General features: G+C 43.2%; 1 protein-coding gene across 1 annotated transcript in view; it reads right to left on the reverse strand.

The window, feature by feature from the left end:
- Positions 1-20602, reverse strand: part of csmd3b (CUB and Sushi multiple domains 3b) — a gene marked incomplete at its 5' end in the record, with an annotated part of 624567 nt that overhangs the window by 33853 nt on the left and 570112 nt on the right. The window contains 4 exons of the mRNA XM_084079659.1: positions 3668-3850; positions 12100-12273; positions 13058-13243; positions 15120-15305. Coding sequence (XP_083935785.1) covers positions 3668-3850; positions 12100-12273; positions 13058-13243; positions 15120-15305 — 729 coding nt within the window. The remainder of the gene's footprint in view (positions 1-3667; positions 3851-12099; positions 12274-13057; positions 13244-15119; positions 15306-20602) is intronic.

A 20602-nucleotide genomic window follows, 5' to 3' on the forward strand; every position in this document is an offset into this window, starting at 1 on the left:
GTGGATTAGGGTTTTCCGCAGCTCGGCGCTTAGCTCGTTCAGGGCTGCTTTCTCCTCATTGTCTGCTTTCCGCCATCTTTTCTTGAGGGTTCTTAGTTGTTTCCGCAGTTCTGTGATCTGGCGCTGCCTTCTACTAGGACCTGAAGGTGGCTTGACCGTTGGGCCTTCCTTCACGCCAAAGGTATCCTGGCATGCCTGATACACATATTGCACCATGGTCTTCATCTTTTTTGTTGCATCTCCTTTCAGGATGTTGTCCAGAGTGATGCTCAAATCTTCATCCAATTGACGCCATCTGCGGTCTGTTGCTGGTGGTAAATTCAGCCGAGGTTTCCTCTCGAAGCCCTCCACCCTCTCGGATTCACCCCTTCTTGTGCTCTGAACTGGTTCAGCAGGGAGGTCTGGGGCACTGTGGTTTGCCTCCTGGCCCTGGTCCTCCTCCGTCGACTGACAAGCACTGCTAGTAAACTCAGAGATAGCTCTCTGGGTCATAACAGGTGCTTTGCGTTGCTGTAGCTGCTCTTTGCACTTAGTCTTACCTTGGTGAATCTTTACGCCATGCTCATTCTTGAACATTTTGCCGCAGTTGTTACATCTTCTCCGGGCTTCACCCTCCTGTCGTGCCGCGTCCGATTTCGTAGTTCTTTGTCCGTTGTCCGGGTCATTCGCCGTGTGATCCGTCCTTTCCGGCAGATTATCCTCCCCCCCTCCTCGGTCTGCCTGGGGGTATTCTCTTTGATTTGTACTCGTAGCTTGTTTGTGCAGTGCTTCGGGGTGCTAACCCTAACACTATCGCGTGCCGTCTTTCCGTGCTGTCATCCATTCTTTCTTGGATGTCCGTGGGTCTTCCCCCACCGCCAATGGGCCTTTCCCCATGGTCAAAACAATACAGGTGAAGTAAACATTGAAGATGCTTTGCTACAAGCAGAATCTGCTAGAGCTACTTACAGGCGTTGCAAGATCCTCCTCTTTGGTAATCCTCGGTGGATGGATGGTTTGAGCGTTTCGAGCCCAGCTGTCAGGGTCATCAGCTGGGAGCCATCCTTCCTTGATGTTTCGCCCCTTTCATCCCAGAACATCTCCGGATGGTGGGGCCCGCGGTCAGGGACGTCTCCCTGCCGCTCCCTGCAGCTGGACTCGGGACTATGCATGGCAGGGGCGTCCTACTCCCTGAGCCAGGTCTGGCCCTGGCCGCATACCTTCTGCTTCTTGACTGGCTGTCAGTGGGGCTAGGATTAGCTTGCTCCGGGGTTCCAACTGTGGGCTCTCTTCAGCCATATCCATCTAGATGTAGTCTCGGCTACAGTGGCTATCTCCCCAGTGGCTTTCTTCAGTTGCTTAGGATCCAACCCAATCTTCTGCAAGAAGTAGCGCACTGATGTTGCTGGGAAACCACGGCAGCCAACTTCGATGGGGAATAGTGAGGCGTGCCATCCTTTAATAAGAGCCTCATCAATCAAATCCTGGTACTTGGCTTTCTTCAGTTGGTGAGAGATGGCTAGCCTGTCCTCCCAGGGCACAGTTAGTTCTGCTACCAAGATGGTTTTCGTGCTCCTGGACAGTAAGATCATGTCTGGTCTGAGAGAAGTCACAGCCACCTCTTCTGGAAACACAAGCTTCTTTTTAAGGTCTACTTGCATCTCCCAGTCAGAAGCTCGGTGTAAAATGGAAGGTGGTTTCTTGGCAGCTCTCCTTGCCTTAGGAGCCTTTTCTCCTTGCCTCTGGAATTGGACGACTTCTGGTGGTGGTGCCTGATGTTTGTTGGCCATGGCCCTCTGCAGTTCCGTCCATTTGGCAACTTCTGCAAGGACCTTATCATGTCTCCACCTGTATCGGCCATCTCCCAGTGCTTTGGGACATCCCGATAAGATGTGATTCAGGGTACAGAGGGATGCTCCGCACTGCTTACAGGATGGATCCTCTTCTTTCCCCCAGATCTTTAGGTTGTTTGGGGTTGGTAAGAGGTCGGCCACTGCCCGCAGGAGGAAGGACAACTTGCCCTGGTCTGTACCCCAGAGTTCCTTCCAGGACAGTGGACGATCCTGTGCCTTGTCCCACTGCATCCATTGTCCTTGGACTGCAAGCCCTGTCGCCTTTACACGGCGGTCTTCTTCTGCTGTCTCCCGGACCCTCTGCACCAGAAGTCCTCTCCTTCCTTTGGCGTTAGATTTGCTCCACCTCTTGGTGTTGTAGTGTCCAAGTCCCAGTCGCCCTTGACAGACCACCCCGACAATCTCCTGGTGCCTCCAGTGTGCTTCTGCTTCCTTAATAATCCCAACAACTAAACTAAATCCCAACAGTTTTCTGAAAAACGTATGTTTCTATATCAGTGATGCTCAATCTTTTTCATGTCAAGGACCCCCAGAATGATATGTATTTGGCCCGCGGACCCCCATCAAAATATTTTTTTCCAGGGACCCCAGAAGCAAAGATTTGAGTTAAAAATGTTCGCTTTAAAATATATATATATTCAAAGATTTGCACACATTTTCACGAATTTTCAAAAATAGCAGATCTACAAGCTCATAGCACGGCACTCGGTGCCGCGCTATGAGCTTGTATATCTGCTATTTTTGAATAGCCTAAGTGTAAAATAATGCTTTTTAGCTCAAATCTAAAAATGAGACAGTTCCAGGTATTAATGGGTTAAGTTAACTCATTCAGTGCTATTGGCGTGTAACACGTCCATTTTTTCCAAATAAGCCCAGAGTGCCAATGACGTCTACCACGTCCAAACGGTGTTTTCAGTGTTCACGCTAGATGCCGCTGTTCACCAGAGTGATGCTATGAGTTCTGGAGAGGGGTAGATCCGGAAATAACGTAATCACAACAAACCCAGCCCAGTCCGATCTAATGTTGAAGGATTTAGAAAAATAACATTTTCTCTGCTTTCTTGTTTTTTTCTGCGTTTTTGGCGAGAACAAGTTAAATTCAACAGTCATTAACTAAAGAACGGAGGGTCGCGTTGACTCGCTTTTTTCCCCCTGATGGAAGCAGAGACACTCCTCCGCAGTGGTGTAAAGTAACTAATTACATGTACTCAAGTACTGTACTTAAGTACAATGTTCAGGTATTTTTTACTTTACTGGAGTATTTCAATTGTTCAGCACTTTTACTTCTACTCCACTACATCTCAGACGCAAACATTGTACTTTTACTCCACTACAATTATTTGAAAACTTTAGTTACTACTTTGCAGATATAAATGATTACATTATAAAACATACATTAACCACTGTATCCCTATTTTATACCTAGGCTATTTGAAAATAGCAGATCTACAAGCTCACAACGCGTCGCGACACAACGCGTTGTGAGCTTGTAGATCGGCTATTTTCAAACATTTTAGTACTTTTACTTTTGGTACTTTAAGTACATTTTGACGCCAATTCGTTTGTACTTTCACTCAAGTAACATTTCAAACACAGGCCTTCTACTTGTGACAGAGCATTTCTCTGCTGTGGTATTGCTACTTTTACTTAAGTAAAATATCGGAGTACTTTTTCCATCACTGCTCCTCCATCTTTTGCTCTCGAAAGGTTAGTAAAAAATGCTCAAAAACACTGTCACTTAATTAATCAATTAATTAATTAATTAATTAATCAATTCTGGCACTCAATGAGTTAATTTGTTCATTCTTTTCGCTTGAATCAAACTCTGGGCTTACGTTTACAGAAGGGCTGCGAGCCCGACCAGGTCCCGTTGGGGAAGCACATCCTCTCGGTGGAGCCGATCAGCTCGAAGCCCTCGGAGCAGCTGAAGTAAACCTTGGAGCGGATCTTGAAGTCGGTCTGCTCCCGGAAACCGTGAGACGGGACGCCGGGGTCACCGCAAGAACCGGCCGTGTCGCCTACACACAGAGACAGAGAGAGAGAGAGAAAGAGAGAGAGAGAAGGTGACATATAAAGAGATGGAACGGGAGGAGGAAGAGAAAGACAGGGGAATGGTGGGGCAAGAGGGGTGTACAAAGAGAAGGAGAAAAGGTTAAACATGCTCCTCGAAAAACTTTGGTAGAACTTTGGATTGCATAGATACCTGGAGATGATGTGTAATGTACAGTAAGTCGAAATATTGTTAATCAACCATACTGTAAAGCCCAGATACAGACATTTATAATTGGGGGGGGGGGGGGGCAATAAGAAATACTGATGGGGCGTGAACTCAGCCGCCGCGCAAAGCGTGCGGCGAAAAAAATTATGTTCTGTTTTTTTTCGCCTACTTTTGCTTCTTTTCGGCTTGTTTTCCTTGGCTTTTTTCTCTCGCAATATCTGGCAACACTGCCCATGGCAAATCAGGGCGGAGCATTATTTGAATTGTGCAATGATGCATGATGGAATATGATTAAGGATTACTTTGATTATGGTCACATTTAATATCATACACACCATAAATGTAACTTTCACAAGCCCCCCCAAAAATATTTTTTTTTGGGGGGGGGGCATTGCCTATGCCTAGATCCGGCCCTATGTGTTATTTATGGCAGTAATTCCATTCACAATCACTGGATAGAAAAACAGTTCTCACAATTACACCTTTAGCAGATACAGACTGCAAACAAAGCAGATTCTGTCAATAGACAGTGTTAAACATTATATTTCCCTTGATAAGAAGGTAACCAATATCGGTGTAAAAAGAGTGCACCAGGACTCATTCTATTACAAACTTATTGGAGGAACCTGCTTCGTTTGTAATTTTGGGACCTGTTTCCTCATTCAAGAGAGTAAATGGAATCACTATTTTTAGCTCACTCATAGAGCAGAAAGGCAATGGATGAAGAAAATGTATTTGAGTTTATGTCATCCCAGGTAACTATACGACCCAAAGTTCTACGAAAGCAAACAACAACCTGAAGTTGAAGAAGCTACTAAAGCCATACTGAACTGTTCAGCTTCACTTTAACCCATTAAGACCTGGAACACGTCGGTGTCATTTTCAGATTTGAGCTAAAAAGCATTATTTTACACTTTGGCTATTCAAATATAGCAGATATACAAGCTCATAGAGCGGCACCGAGTGCCGCGCTACGAGCTTGTAGATCTGCTATTTTTGAAAAATCAAGAAAATGTGTGCAAATCTTTGAATATATATATTATTTTAAAGCAAACATTAACTCAAATCTTTGCTTCTGGGGGTCGCTGGAACAAAATATTTTGAGATGGGGGTCCACGGCCAAATTCATATCATTCTGGGGGTCCTTGACATGAAAAAGTTTGAAAACTGACACAGAAACAATACGTTTTTCAGAAAACCGTTCGGATTTAGAAGACATTTTGCAGAATCGGAACCTCAGGCCTCCATGGGGTAAAATCTTTTGAGACAGGACAAGATGAATAATATGAAATAAAGCACCTGCATCATCTGCAGAAACACAACCACATTGCTTCATTGATCCACTACCAAAACATAATGCTTCACGCGCAACAAAAACGGAAAAAGAGGAGACGAGAGGCACACTAAGAGAGAAAGAGAGATAAAGAATGGCGAAAAAGTGGGGAAGTTCAGTACAAATAACAATACCTAAAAGTCTCAGTTTATCAGGCACTTTCAACCTGATTTCAAAGAAGTTCAAATGTTTTCAAAAATGACAAAAATATCAGATCTAGGATGGCATTCTCACTACTTATCGTATGACAAAGAATATAGGACTTAAAGTGGTTACATTGACAAGTACATGTATGTATAGGCCTGTCACAATTATTACATGATCGTCTAATGACATGATCGTCGCAATTATTTGAGATAATCGCGATTATTTTTGCCTTATCGTCATAATCGTTTCAATGTGGAAAGCGTTTTTTTTTTCCAAAAATAGCTGATCTACAAGCTTACACACGTTGTGACGTGTTGTAAGCTTGTAGATCAGCTATTTCTGCACATTTTTAAACATTTCTTTTGAAAGTTATAACATTATTAAATGTGTCAGTAATCTTTTCATATATTTAAGTTATTTTTATTGTTATTAATTAAGGTTATTAGGTTATCTGTCCTGTGCAATTTGTGCTTATGAAGCAAATAAAACAACAAACAGAAATTAAAATTGCATTATGTTCCAATGTTCAATGGCCAAACAAACACACAATTAAATCATGACAATTAATCGTCAACTTCAATGTGTAATCGTGACAGCCCTACGTATGCATGCATGCACCCACTGTGGGCACACACTGTGACACAAAAACGAATCCCTCAAGAACAGATTCAGAGCTACGCTACTGAATATGTCGAGAGCCCCGTTCAGGACGTGCGCACGTCAGCTTACAAGTGGGCGTGGCCTCAGATCAGGAAGCAGGCCGCGCTTTACCCAATCAAATGTAGTGGGCGGGATTTACTGTCTGTGCGCTCCCTTCCCACCGAAAACAAACCGTTTCCTTGCGCACGGGTGCTCCATTCAGCTCGTCCCAGAGCCAAGTGAAAGAGTAAAAAATCACACCCAGTGTGAAGTGGGCGGTGTGTGGTAAGTGACTTTTTTTGAAGTCCATACTGCTATTCATAGGGCTGCACATGTGTCATGTGTTTCGCTAGCCAATCACAGTCCTGAATTTGCAAAGTCAGCCAATCACATTACAGCTAGTGGTGATGACACTAGCTGTAATGTGATTGGCTGACTTTGCAAAAGTATAGATTTGCATTGACTGTGGAAGGGTTAGGGGTGTAGACTGCGTTGTAGACTATTGGCCAATCACGGTGCAGGATTGGTCAGTGTCCAAAACTCACTTATAGGGGGCGGTTACAGAGACCCTTATTTTGGTGCATGAACGCATAACCAAAGACAGTCTACGTGTGCTGGTGACATGGAGCATGTGTTGACCTTAAGTGTGCATCATGTCGAGGGACACACGTGTGTCATGTCATGTGTGTGTGTGTGTGCGCGGGAGACTGTGTGCGTATGTCGGTGCCAAAGCCTATGAGTCTGCATGTCTGTGTGTGAGTGGGTGTGCTGTCTGTGTGAATCCCTTTGCCCTTGGAGCGCTGCTTGGTCAGCACATTCTGTCTGACAGACACAGAGCGTGCTCCTGGGAGAGCAAGCACACACACAGACACACACACACACACACAGACACAGACACACACACACACACACACACACACACACACACACACACACACACACACACACACACACACACACACACACACACACACAGACACACACACACACACACACACACACACACACACACACACACACACACACACACACACACACACACCAGTGGTGGAAAGTAACTAAGTACATTTACTCAAGTACTGTACTTAAGTACTGTACTTAAGTACTTTGTTTAGGTACTTTTACTTTTACTCCACTACAATTAACTTTAGTTACTAGTTACTTTGCAGATATAAATTATTATATTATAAAACATACATTAACCACATTAACCATATTTTATACCTAGGCTATTTGAAAATAGCCGATCTACAAGCTCACAACGCGTCGCGATGCGACGCGTTGTGAGCTTGTATATCTGCTATTTTCAAACATTTTAGTACTTTTGCTTTTGGTACTTTAAGTCATTTTGATACCAATACTTTTGTACTTTTAGTCAAGTACATTTTGCATTCTGGACTTTAGAGTTAGGGTTAGTACATAGAGTACTTCTACTTTGCATTATTGATACTTTCACTTATGTAAAACATAGAGTACTTTTTCCACCACTGACACACACACACACACACACGCCACGCGCACACACGCACACGCACACACACACACACACACACACACACACACACACACACACACACACACACACACACACACACACACAGCAAGGCTAGACAAATATGCAGAGACACCAATATCATCAGCTAATACTGCCCATGCCTTTATTTTTAAAGGCATAACACTGGAGTGGTCTCATAGGCATAGATTGTATCATTTTGAAATGTATGTAAAATCTGCAAAACATAAACTCCACTGGAACACTGCACCTCAATAATGCAATCTGATTACTTCTTTTTGGATCACTTTGCCTCCAAACAATACAGAATACGGAGCTTAACAAGGACACTTTCTTCTTTTCTAGATTGAATTCAAATTATACATACAGTAAGTATTGCTGTCTACCAGAACTATCTATGTTTTTGGAATAAATGTCCCTATAGTACTAAAATGGTGCATAACGAAGAAAAGGGAATTAAAAGAATAATTTACAGGGATGTCTCACAGGCGTCTCTAATCTAATGAAAGATGCATCGGTAGGTTTGTTTGGGAAATTGCAAATAGGCAGGATATTATGCTCTTGTGTGTCGACTCAAAAACTCACACTCAAGCACCATGAATATCAAGTGGACATTTGCATGTGTATACTTTAGTGTATTTTCCTTATAAATTCATATAGACTCAAGGACGCTTTCTGTTCAAATGTGCACAACACAACCATGAAAGTAACCATTCTTTGGTGGTATAAATTTTATGATATTAGTGTCATTGCTGTGTTATGTGTATTTTTTAAACATTTCTCACATTATGTGAGAAATGCACAAATTCCTTTTAATGCATATACATTCGGACATAAAAAATAAATCAATCCTGGTTCCGGAAGTTAAAGGCAGAGTGGTCAATGTGAGGACATTACATGTCATTAAAAAAGTCGTTATCAGCTCACAAATCAATGATGTTCCCTCTCTGAATATTGGTAGCCAATCAGAAATCAAGTATCAGTTAGGGCCTAATAGACACGCGCACACATGCACGCACGTGAGCGAGCGTGCGCACGCACGCACGCACGCACGCACACACACACACACACACACACACACACACACACACACACACACACACACACACACACACACACACACACACACACACACACACACACACGCACACGCACACGCAAGCACATGCGTATGCATGCACCAAAGTCGCTATGTAGCCTCGGGTGTATCAGGCCTGAACAGGGAGAACAACCAATCTACCTGATGTCACAAGTGTGTGTGTGTGTGTGTGTGTGTGTGTGTGTGTGTGTGTGTGTGTGTGTGTGTGTGTGTGTGTGTGTGTGTGTGTGTGTGTGTGTGTGTGTGTGTGTGTGTGTGTGTGTGTGTATCTGGGGGATAGAACAATGTGGAAACTAATCTCTCTGTCGTTTCCCTGAGGTGACTTTGGAACAATCTCACCAATCAGACACACGCACACACGCACACACACACACACACACACACACGCACGCACACGCACACGCACACACACGCGCGCGCGCGCGCGCACGCACACACACACAGAGCCATTGACCGAAAGAGTTTGGTCAGGTTGTACAGCTGACAGGATTTAACACAAGAGGTCCTGGGGCTGGATGCCTGAAGGCCCCATAGCCTGTGAATGCCCTCAAGGCTGAAGGGGAAAACGTATTGGTCTGCAAAGTGTTCTCATTTAACCTCTTTAACCCATTAAGACCTGAGGCCGATTCAAAAACGTTTTTCTAAATCTTTTTTTGAAAAAAATATAATAAAATATTTTTTTTCACGATTTTTCAAAAATAGCAGATCTACAAGCTCACAGCGCGGCACTCGGTGCCGCGCTACGAGCTTGTAGATCTGCTATTTTTGAATAGCCAAAGAAATCTAAAATGACACAGATGCGTTCCCGGTCTCAATGGCTTAAATAACAATGTGCTCATTGCCAAATTGCCCCGGTTACATAATAACGTTTTAATTTTAAACTAGCCCCAGTAAGGTAATATCTTCTCCTGGGCTTTTTGGCAATCTGGGAACCCATCGGCTAATGTTTTTTTTATTACACATGGCAGCTTGGCCTCTGGGGGGGGGAACGGGCGAGACCTGCGTGCGCTAGATCTGGATGTTCCCGCTTTAGCTACTATAGCCTGCTGGCGGCTAAACTGCAACTTCCCCTTATCGCATGCCAGTCATTAACCTGCAGGTTAATCTCTCTCAACAGACATCTGCATGAATGTAATGTAACCTGGCCACTTGTGAAATGATCCCGTCGTATATAAACCTCTGTGGCTATAGCACATCATCGGACTGTAAGCACTGACCAACCTGCGGAAGACGAGCAGCCAGCGGTCATAGCAGAACAAAAACAAAAATAAACGATTAGCCGATGGGTTCTGAGATTTCCGCCTGGCTGTTAAGCTATGGGGCGTCTGTATAGCTTAGTGGGTGGAGAGGCCATCTGGTAAACAGAAAGTCCCCGGTTCACCTCCCAGCCTCGGTCAAAGTGTCCCCGAGCAAGACACTTAACCCCCCTAACTTCCCCCCCCCACCCCACCCCTCCGTCTCGTCAAGTGCTCATCATAAACACCTGAGGAGCAATCAGCGGGATAATGTGCAGTCACGCAGAGAGGGAGTCATAGCCTAGTTAAAAATAACAACGTTTACTTTGCCACTGTGTCTAGCTAAATAGCAATGCATTCATAACAAACAAAGTGTTGAATGTATGTCTTAATCCACTATCCACAAGTATATTGACTTGACTTGAGGTTGATGTTAAAGGTAGGGTAAGTGATATGTTTTGGTTAAAACAAAAAGTATTTTGTTAAAAGGTTAAAGCACTTTATTCTGATAGTAATCATTGCTATAGAGTGTTTGTTCAGTAACAGGAGTCTCCCTGTCTATCCAGCTCTTTAATAAACAGAAAATAAATTTTTCGGTAGGTGTCAAAATCTCAGCCAATCAGGAGAAAGTACCCATTTTTAAGCTTCATTTTTATAGTGTTCCAGTTCCAATTGTTCCTGCTCATTTCTTAGTGTCATCACTTCCAATTTCACTTGTTTAATCTATATCCTGATTGAGTTCTCTATCCTGATTGGATAAAATTGGAAATGAAACTGAAACTGTAACGAAAATGCATTTTCTGTTTAATAAAGAGCTGGAGAGACAAGGAGACTCCTTTTACTGAACAAACACTCTATGGCAATGAGTACTCTCAGAATATAGAGCTATCTAACACTTATTTTAACCAAAGAAAATCACTTACCCTACCTTTAACGGACATGACGTGTGTTTACAACTCTGTTACTCTGTCCTTACAATTCAAAGTGTTGTAAAACTGTCGCGCTGGCCCGGACGGCTGGCGTAGTAGCGGTCCGGGCAACCTAGGCTGCTAATGCACGCGTGACAGCGCGTTGCGGGTTCGAATCCCGATCCCGACGACCTTTGCGCGCGTCACTCCCCATCTCTCTCTCTCTCCCCATTTCTTGTCAGTCTACTGTATCTTCCAATAAAGGCAGAAAAAGCCCCAAAATATCATGCTATATACAGTATATGCTTTGACAAACATACAGATATGCCATGCAGCCATGAGTCTAAAAGGGTTTAAACTAGAGTGAGCTAGTGTCAAATTAGACTGAGATCATTTTCCGACCCAAAGGACAGATTTGTGTGGTTGATCCACACACCCCTTTCAACTGACAGCCCCGCATCTGTCTATCCAACTATCCCTCCATTGCCCCATAGAGAGGTTAACCCATTAAGACCGGGGAAGCATCTTTGTCTTTTTTTTTTACATTTCTTTGGGCTATTCAAAAATAGCAGATCTACAAGCTCATAGCGCGGCACCGAGTGCCGCGCTATGAGCTTGTAGATCTGCTATTTATTTTTTTTAAATCGTAGAAAATGTGTGCAAATCTTTGAATGTATATTTTTTTAAGCGAACATTTTTAACTCTGTTACAACTTCTGGGGGTCCCTGGAACAAAATATTTTGAGACGGGGGTCTCACGGCCAAATACTTTTTTTTTTAACTGTTAGGATTTAGAAGACATTTCTAGAATCCCCAGAAGCAAAGATTTTGAGTTACAAATGTTCGCTTTAAAAATATATATATTCAAAGATTTGCACACATTTTCAACATTCCCCCCCCCCCCCCAAAAAAATTCAGATCTACAAGCTCGTTGTATAGCTTGTGCATCTGATATTTTTTTAATAACCCAAAGAAATCTAAAAATGACACAGACGCGTTCCCGGTCTTAGCCGGTTAATAAAGTATCCTAGCAGAGCGGTGAGGCCCATTGATTAGGCTAAGGTTCTAGATGTCTCTTCCCTTTCAAGTGTCCCCTCCCCTCCACGCCTCCCCCCATGCAGTGCACAAAGTGGATATTTCAAAGTGAGCGTGTTCAATAGAGGTTCAAATAGTTACCAGAGCAGAAGGGCATTGGGGAACTCCACAAGCCATTTAGCTGACAGGTCCGGGATGATTCCCCTTTCAGCTGTCTCCCGCCCAGACACGAGTATCGAACCGTTGAGCCGAACGTAAACTTCTCTCCACTCAGCACGCCGTTAGGAGGAGAGCCAGGGTGACCACAGTCTACAACTATACAGACAGAGCGAGAGAGAGAGAGAGAGAGAGAGAGAAGAAGAAGAAGAGGGGGGGGGAGGGAATACAGAGAGGTGAATCAATGACAGATTGATGGATATTGCTTAAACTACTCACTGCTCAACAGCAGGGGTGTGGGGGGTGTCTAAAGTCTACGACTACAGAGATGGGGGGAGAGAGAGAGAGAGAGAGAGAGAGAGAGAGAGAGAGAGAGAGAGAGAGAGAGAGAGAGAGATGGATAGACTTGGAGACAAATAGGAAGAGACAAGATAGACTGTGCTTTTGAGAATTGGTTTAAATATGTGTAAAAAAAAAAGAAGAAGAATATCAAAAAAATATATACTGACCTTTACTCTCCGTTCAAAAATGTTTAGGGGCAATTATTGGCATAATTAATCCATTAAAACCAGGAACGCATCTGTGTCATTTTAAGATTTCTTTTGGCTAATCAAAATGTTTTGAAAAATCATGAAAATGTGTGCACATCTTTGAATATATATTTTTTTAAAGCGAAAAATTAAAAAATATATATATTCAAAGATTTGCACACATGTTCAAAATAGTTTTTCTTCAAAAATAGCAGATCTACAAGCTCATAGCGCGGCACTCGGTGCCTATGAGCTTGTAGATCTTTGAATAGCCAAAGAAATCTTAAAATGACACAGAGACACGTTCCCGTTCTTAGTGGTTAAATTGTGAGATACATATGGCAAACACAATCTTTTTTTTTGGGAATAGACAATGTCACAAATCGGAAACAAAACATGGAGATCAGACCAACCTATGCACTCTGGGAGAGGCTTGTCCCACTGCCCCGTAGGCTGACAGGTCAGAACAGGAGACCCAAACAGATAGTACCCCGGGTTACAGTCGTAGAACACCACGGTCCCAAAGGTGAAGTTCCCGTGCTCGATCTTACTCTGTCGAATGGAGTTGGCCGGAATACCTGGATCTGAACAATTCACCACTATACAGAGACGGAGAGAGACACAGACGGACAGAGAGAGAGAGAGAGATACATAACAAACAAACACACACACATATACACAAACACACACACACACACATATACACAATCATACCCACAGACAGACAGGCAGACGGACAGACAGACAGTTACACATACAAACAGGGAGATATGTGTTATTTGGTAAAAACCAGAGAGAGTTACTGTAGCTCTCATCAAGTCCCACAGGCGTCACCGGCTACTATGCATTCTTCTAACCATGTTAGTGCAGTTAACGGACGGATTTAAGTGGTTAGTTCTGGTGGATGTTGTAATTTCCCAGATCCGGCCCACTGCATTGCTTATTAGAAATGTGTTTTCTTTCTTGTATTTGCTTGTTAACCATGTGTTCCCTTTATGAATTTTGTATGACCCACTGGCACCGTGATTTTTTGAGCAATGAGCTTACTAATTGGACTTGTAATGCAGCCTCAACACCGCTTAGCCCATGTTTACGTGGCGCCCATTTTTATTTATTATTTATTTATTACTGTGATTAGAATTCTGATATTTCTTAGCGGAAAAATAACCGCCGTTCAAATGTTCACGAATGCTACAGTACCAGGTATAAAGTACGTATTGTACGGTACAGTCAGTGTTGCCAGATTCTGTGGGAGAAACAAGCACTTTAACATACTGTATACATCAGCTATTTGAAAATAGCAGATCTACAAGCTCGCAACGCGTCGCGATGCGACGCGTTGCGAGCTTGTAGGTCGGCTATTTTCAAATGAAATCTTACGGGGAAATTATAATAAGCAGATCTGGCAACCCTGAGTACGGTACGTATACAAGTGCTGGTAGCGAATTAGAATCATTTTAATATCGATGAATTAACGTTTTTTTTAGATTGAGCCGTTGGGGTTATGATGGCGAAAGCAGGTTAGAGTACACATAGCATCAGGATTAGGTACCAGCTGGTTTGGGAGACTGGAGTTGACGGCGTTCTCGCCAAGTTAAGGGGTTATAACAGGTTATAGGGCATCGTGGTCACACACGCGGGACTGAAACAGTCGCATGCTGTTCTCTTCCATTCTATGCCAGCAAAGGGGCGGAGCTTCCGATTACGGTGCATAGACAAGCCGACGCATGGAGTTCAACAACATTGAACTCTATGCGATGGCGTAACAGCGTGCGTTGATTACTCCCCTTCAATCACGCATGTGTGCGACCATTCAGGATTATGGGCAAATCAGTGGTGTAAAGTGGTGTAAAGTACATTTACTCAAGTACTGTACTTAAGTAACATTTTGAGGTATTTTTTAGTTTACTTGAGTATTTCCAATTTTCAATACTTTTACTTCTACTCCACTACATCTCAAAGGCAAATATTGTATTTTTACTCCACTACAATTCTTTGAAAGCTTTAGTCACTAGTTACTTTGTAGATTTGGATTATTACAAAATATACATTAGCCCTACATACATTTCGGTTATTTGAAAATAGCAGATCTACAAGCTCACAATGCGTCGCATCGCGGCACATTGTGAGCTTGTAGATCGGGTATTTTCAAATATTTTCGGCTATTTTCAAATATTTTCAAAAGATTTTTATACATTTCATACATTTGAAAACTTGCGAAACGGGACATTCTGTATAATGAGTACTTTCTACTTTTGGTACTTTAAGTACATTTTGAAACCAATACTTTAGTCAATTTTGAATTCCGGACTTTCACTTGTAACAGAGTATTTCTACATTGCAGAAAATGATACGTTTACTTAAGTAAAGCATTTGAGTACTTTTGTCACCACTGGGGGTAAATTAGGTGATGAGGGTTAAGGCGGTATGGACGTTTAGGGGGGGTAAGTAATGTTAGGGGGGAACAGACTTAACTTTTCTCCCCACCTTTACACGTTGGGGGCGGGTGGCTCCACTGGCGGTTGGCCTGGCACTGAGCGTGCGCAGGCCCCTCCATTTCGTAACCCCGGTTACAAACGAAGCTGACCACATCGTTGAGGTTGAAGCCGTTGCCCACCGTACGGCCATATATGGGACTTCCGGGATGACCACAGCTGATGGCTGGAGGAGAGAGAGAGAGAGAGAGATAGAAAGACATGGTACATTGTTGAGAGACAGTTAGACTTCTGGATTTTTCCCAGATAAATCGTGTTGTTCTCATGTAAGGGGATCATATACAACATTGGTTCTCAAAGTGGGGTCCGGGGACCCCCAGGGGTCCTTCGGAGGGTACCAGGGGGTCCCCAGCTATAAATGTGTTAAAATAGCGTCACAATAATTTGAACCACTATATATTATACTTTGGCTATTTTTGAAAAATCCCTGGCAAAAAATATTTTTGAGATGGGGGGTCCGCACCCAAATACATATCATTTTGGGGGTCCTTGACATGAAAAGGTTTGAGAACCACTGCTATACAATAAATAATGTGGGGAAAATACATAAGATATAGGGTGTTTTTTTTCCGGCTCAAAGTTGGCATTCACTCTAAATTCTAAACTGAACAAAACAAAATGGCCTTCCACTGTCACTTTGAAAAAGAGAAAAATGAGTGATTCTCAGTCAGGATCCACATGGGATTGGCGCGGCTCCAATGTGGATCTTGGACTTTATGTAGCCAGCCTGGGACATCAGTCATAGATATATGACAACAGTCATCTATGACATACAGTAATTATCTATGATGTATGACTCCATTTCAACATGTGTACAACATATGTGACACACAGACACACACTCACAACAAGACACACAGACCCTCTCGTAGATGGCTATAACCTCTTGCACAGCCATGCCATAAAAATCAATTGGGCATGAAGGAACAACAGGTAAATGGCAAATATATCAGTTAGGGACCAGGGATTGAAGTCAATACGATTTTTGAATATGAAGAAAGAAACCAAAAAAAAACCCAAGTGTAATCTACTTAAGAAAATAAACTGGTTTCTGTCCAAAAGGAAGTGTGTGTGCTGGCAAGCACACACACTGTACAGAATGCAAATGCACTCACATACTGATTAAAGACACAATGAGACAAAATGAGACTCATTGACTCATTTCCAGGAAGTCTGGTGGCGTGATCAATATAAAGACAATTTTCTCTCACAGAAAATATCTGGGTGGTTATTCTGTTTTTTACAGCTTGTCTCCATTTTACTGTAATGATCGACTGATAGACTGTTTAACTGGCAGTGCTTTAATGCGAACTTGCAAAGGAATATGGAAAAAAGGAGATGCAATTTGATTATGTAGCCCAATATGTTACCAAGCATCACTGGTGCAAAGACATAAATGAACCATATGTTAACACAATTCTTTGATTATAGAAATGAGTACTGCAACCCTTTCATAATCATAAACCAGAACGCATCTAGATTCCATTAATTCCCAGGAGATTTGTGTAAAGGTATGACCACTAACAAGAAAACATGGCACACACTTGTGAAGGTGTTCTGTGATTGGTGCACCACTTGCTAAACACAAAGTCCTCTCCCCATATGTCAATTTAAAGTACTTTGAATTGCCTTCTTGTTGAAATGTGCTACATAAATACACTTGTCTTGCCATTATTTGAACTGTTACCCTAACTTGGTCGTTCCCAGTTATGAGACTATCCGTGTGTATGTGAAATGCTCCCGGTGACTCAGTGTTGTGGTGAAGGACGCCTTTTCTTGACCGGCAATTCTATGTGTCGGTGTTGGGGGGGGGGGGTAGACGGGAGGGCGCCCCTCCCGTCTATCCGCTGCGCGGGGCTTTGTGTTTGTTGAAAGGCAACCGGGGGAAGTGTGACATCGTCGTTGAGTAGTGGTAATGTTGCCATGTCCGTTTATTATAAGCGATGCGCTTATCATCTGCGACTGTGGATTAGCAAGAGTGTAGCCTCTTTTCATAGACCTGGATGCTTCTTTCTGGCGGCCATTTAGGGTCAATGTTAACATGTCCAGTTATTGTAAGCGACTGTGAGCGAGCGAGCGTGAGTGGAGGCAAATTCATTGGCCGGAGGTAAATTCAAAGACCGGATTGCTTGTTTCTCTTGCGTAACCTGGCCACCCTGAAGTGGCTTCAGGAAGTGGCTTTAGGGACTGCATGGCTTCAGGAAGGGCTGACTTTTCCTCTAATGTAGTATTATATATGCAGGATGTAATTTGTATATAGATGTGAGGGGACTTAATTTAACTGACTAAACTTTTTTTTAAATATTTAATTCTAAAAGAAAAAACCTCTCTATCACACTTATGCCAGTGTGCCAGTGATCACCCTCTCCTGTGCCAATGTTGGCACCCGTGCCTAAAGGTTGCCTACCTCTGGTGTAGGGCAGTGGTTCTCAAACTTTTTCATGTCAAGGACCCGCAAAATGATATGTATTTGGCTGCGGACCCCCATCTAAAAATATGTTGTTCCAGGGACCCCCAGAAGCAAAGATTAGAGTTACAAATGTTCGCTTTAAAAATATATATATTCAAAGATTTGCACAAATTTTCAAGATTTTTCAAAAATAGCAGATCTACAAGCTCATAGCGCGGCACTCGGTGCCGCGCTATGAGCTTGTAGATCTGCTATTTTTGAATAGCCAAAGTATAAAAGGTCATAATTATTCTGATGCTATATTTACACATTTTGCTGGGTACCCCCTGGAACCCCCTCAAGTACCCCTGGGGGTCCCCGGACCCCACTTTGAGAACCAAGGGTGTAGGGAGACGGGAAACCAATGGCAGGGAGAGGAGAGACAAGACGGTCAGAGTCAAACCCCTGTCCTCGTGCTCACAAGGAGCATAAAGGCCTGTGTACTAACTAGCCAAGCCACCGGGCACCCAGGCAATACACATTTAGTCATTACAGTGATGTAGATGTAACTTTGCCACGGATGAACGTTTGTGTTGAGCGTGAAATAATGCTATCTCAGCTGTTATTGTCATTTAGACGTAATTGACAAGTAATTTCATCCAGATTACAGATTTGATTCAGGTGTGTGTGGTGAGCATTCATGCAGCATAACAATTTGGCTCATTGAGGATGTCTTATGATCTAAAATGCAAGCTAATCCAATTGTTTCGACCTAAGTATACAAAACCAATGCTGCAAGATCCGGTTTTCGGTTAACCCATTAAGACCGGGAACGCATGTGTGTCATTTTAGATTTATTTGGCTATTCAAAAACAGCAGATATACAAGCGCTATGAGCTTGTAGATCTGCTATTTTTGAAAAATCTTGCAAATTTGTGCAAATATTGGGCTACACTTACTTAAAGGTAGGGTAAGTGATATTTTTTGGTTAAAACAAAAAGTATTTTGTTAAAAGGTTAAAGCACTATATTCTGATAGTAATCATTGCTTTAGAGTGTTTGTTCAGTGACAGGAGTCTCCAGCTCTTTAATAAACAGAAAATACATTTTCCGGTAGGTGTCAAAATCTCAGCCAATCAGGAGAAAGTACCCATTTTTAAGCTTCATTTTTATAGTGTTCCAGTTCCAATTTTGTCTGCTCATTTCTTAGTGTCATCACTTACAATTTGACTTATTTAATCTACTGTATATCCTGATTGAGTTCTCTATCCTGATTGGATAAAATTGGAAATGAAACTGAATGAAACAAAAATGCATTTTCTGTTTTATACTGGAGAGACAAGGAGACTCGATCCTTTTACTGAACAAACACTCTATAGCAATGAGTACTATCAGAATATAGAGCTATTTAACACGTATTTTAACCAAAGAAAATCACTACCCTAAAAATCATCAACCCTACCTTTAAGTAAAACATTTGAGTACTTTTTCCACCACTGTTAGAGAGCCATGGAGAGAGAACCTGAACTGGCCCAGATATTTGGGAACGCCTCCATTCATCATTATGTATGAGAACAGCAGACGACCGAGGAGGCTCCTTATTCTATTACACAATGTATAGACCCTGCTCACAGTTTAGCCTGAGGTCAACATCTTGGAAAACCGCCCCTCGTCATTCATGAGCATTATCTTCGTTTCACTGGAGTGTCGTCGTGCATTCATTCCGTCCGCTTGTAAGCCGCGTAAGCACTGCGCGCGCGTGTGCGTGTGTGCGCGCGCGTGTTTGCCTGTGTCTGTCTGTGTGTTTACATGCATATGCTCCCTGTGTACGTGTACTTCACTGTGCCAGCAGTGTTTGCATGCGTGTGTGTACAGCACACTCTCTTTCTCTGTGACTCTCTCTCTGTCTGAGAGAGAGAGAGAGAGAGAGAGAGAGAGAGAGAGAGAGAGAGAGAGAGAGAGAGAGAGAGAGAGAGAGAGAGAGAGCGGGGGGAGAGGAAAAGAGGAGGAGATTACAGCAGAGGAGGGGAGATGAGTGGAGGGCAGGAGGGTAGAAAAGACTGGAGAAGAAGAAGAAGAAGAAGAAGAAGAAGAAGAAGAAGAAGAAGAAGAAGGGGGAGGAGAGGAGAGGAGAGTAGTAAAGCAGGAGAGGAGAGATGCAAAGGTCTTTTTAAGATTCAGTTGATGGCTGAGAATCGAAGGAGTTTGTTTGTTTGCCCCGAGAAACACATTTATTTGGCGCTGTCAGCATGCTGCAGGGACATTCAGTGAAGAAATGAGCAAACACACACACACACACACACACACACACACACACACACACACACACACACACTCGCACACACACACACACGCACACGCACACACACACATAACATGCACACACACACACACACACACACACACACACACACACACACACACACACACACACACACACACACACACACACACACACACACACACACACACGCCCAACACACACACGCAGTCTCATCGTCATTCTACATTTGTGCCAATGAACAAGGTCCTCTCATCTCCATAATTACAGTATAATTTGGTTCCGAAACAATTTCCCTCAATAACTACTGCATGAATAACCTCAATAACACAGCACAGCCCAACGAAACACGCAAGCATGCACGCACGCACGCACGCACGCACGCACGCACGCACACACACACACACACACACACACACACACACACACACACACACACACACACACACACACACACACACACACACACACACACACACACACACATACACACACACACACACACACACAAATTATGATTTTCTTTACCAGCTCAGTGGCCTAGTGGTTGAAGTGTCAAGATTGGGAGGCCGGGGTTCAATCTCCACTGATCCAAAGACTATAAAGAGGTAACCGATGCCTTCCCTCTTGGCACTCAGCACCAGAGACATACAGTCAGGGTTTCCAGATCTGCTTATTATAATTTCCCCGCAAGATTTTATTTGAAAATAGCCGATCTACAACGCATCGCGACGCGTTGTGAGGCCCATAGTCGCTTCTTTTGGGCTGGTTTTCCTAGACCTGGTTGCTTGTGT

This window comes from Gymnoscopelus microlampas, assembly GCF_963454915.1.
Source record: "Gymnoscopelus microlampas genome assembly, chromosome: 15".
In the NCBI taxonomy this organism is placed as follows: Eukaryota; Metazoa; Chordata; class Actinopteri; order Myctophiformes; family Myctophidae; genus Gymnoscopelus; species Gymnoscopelus microlampas.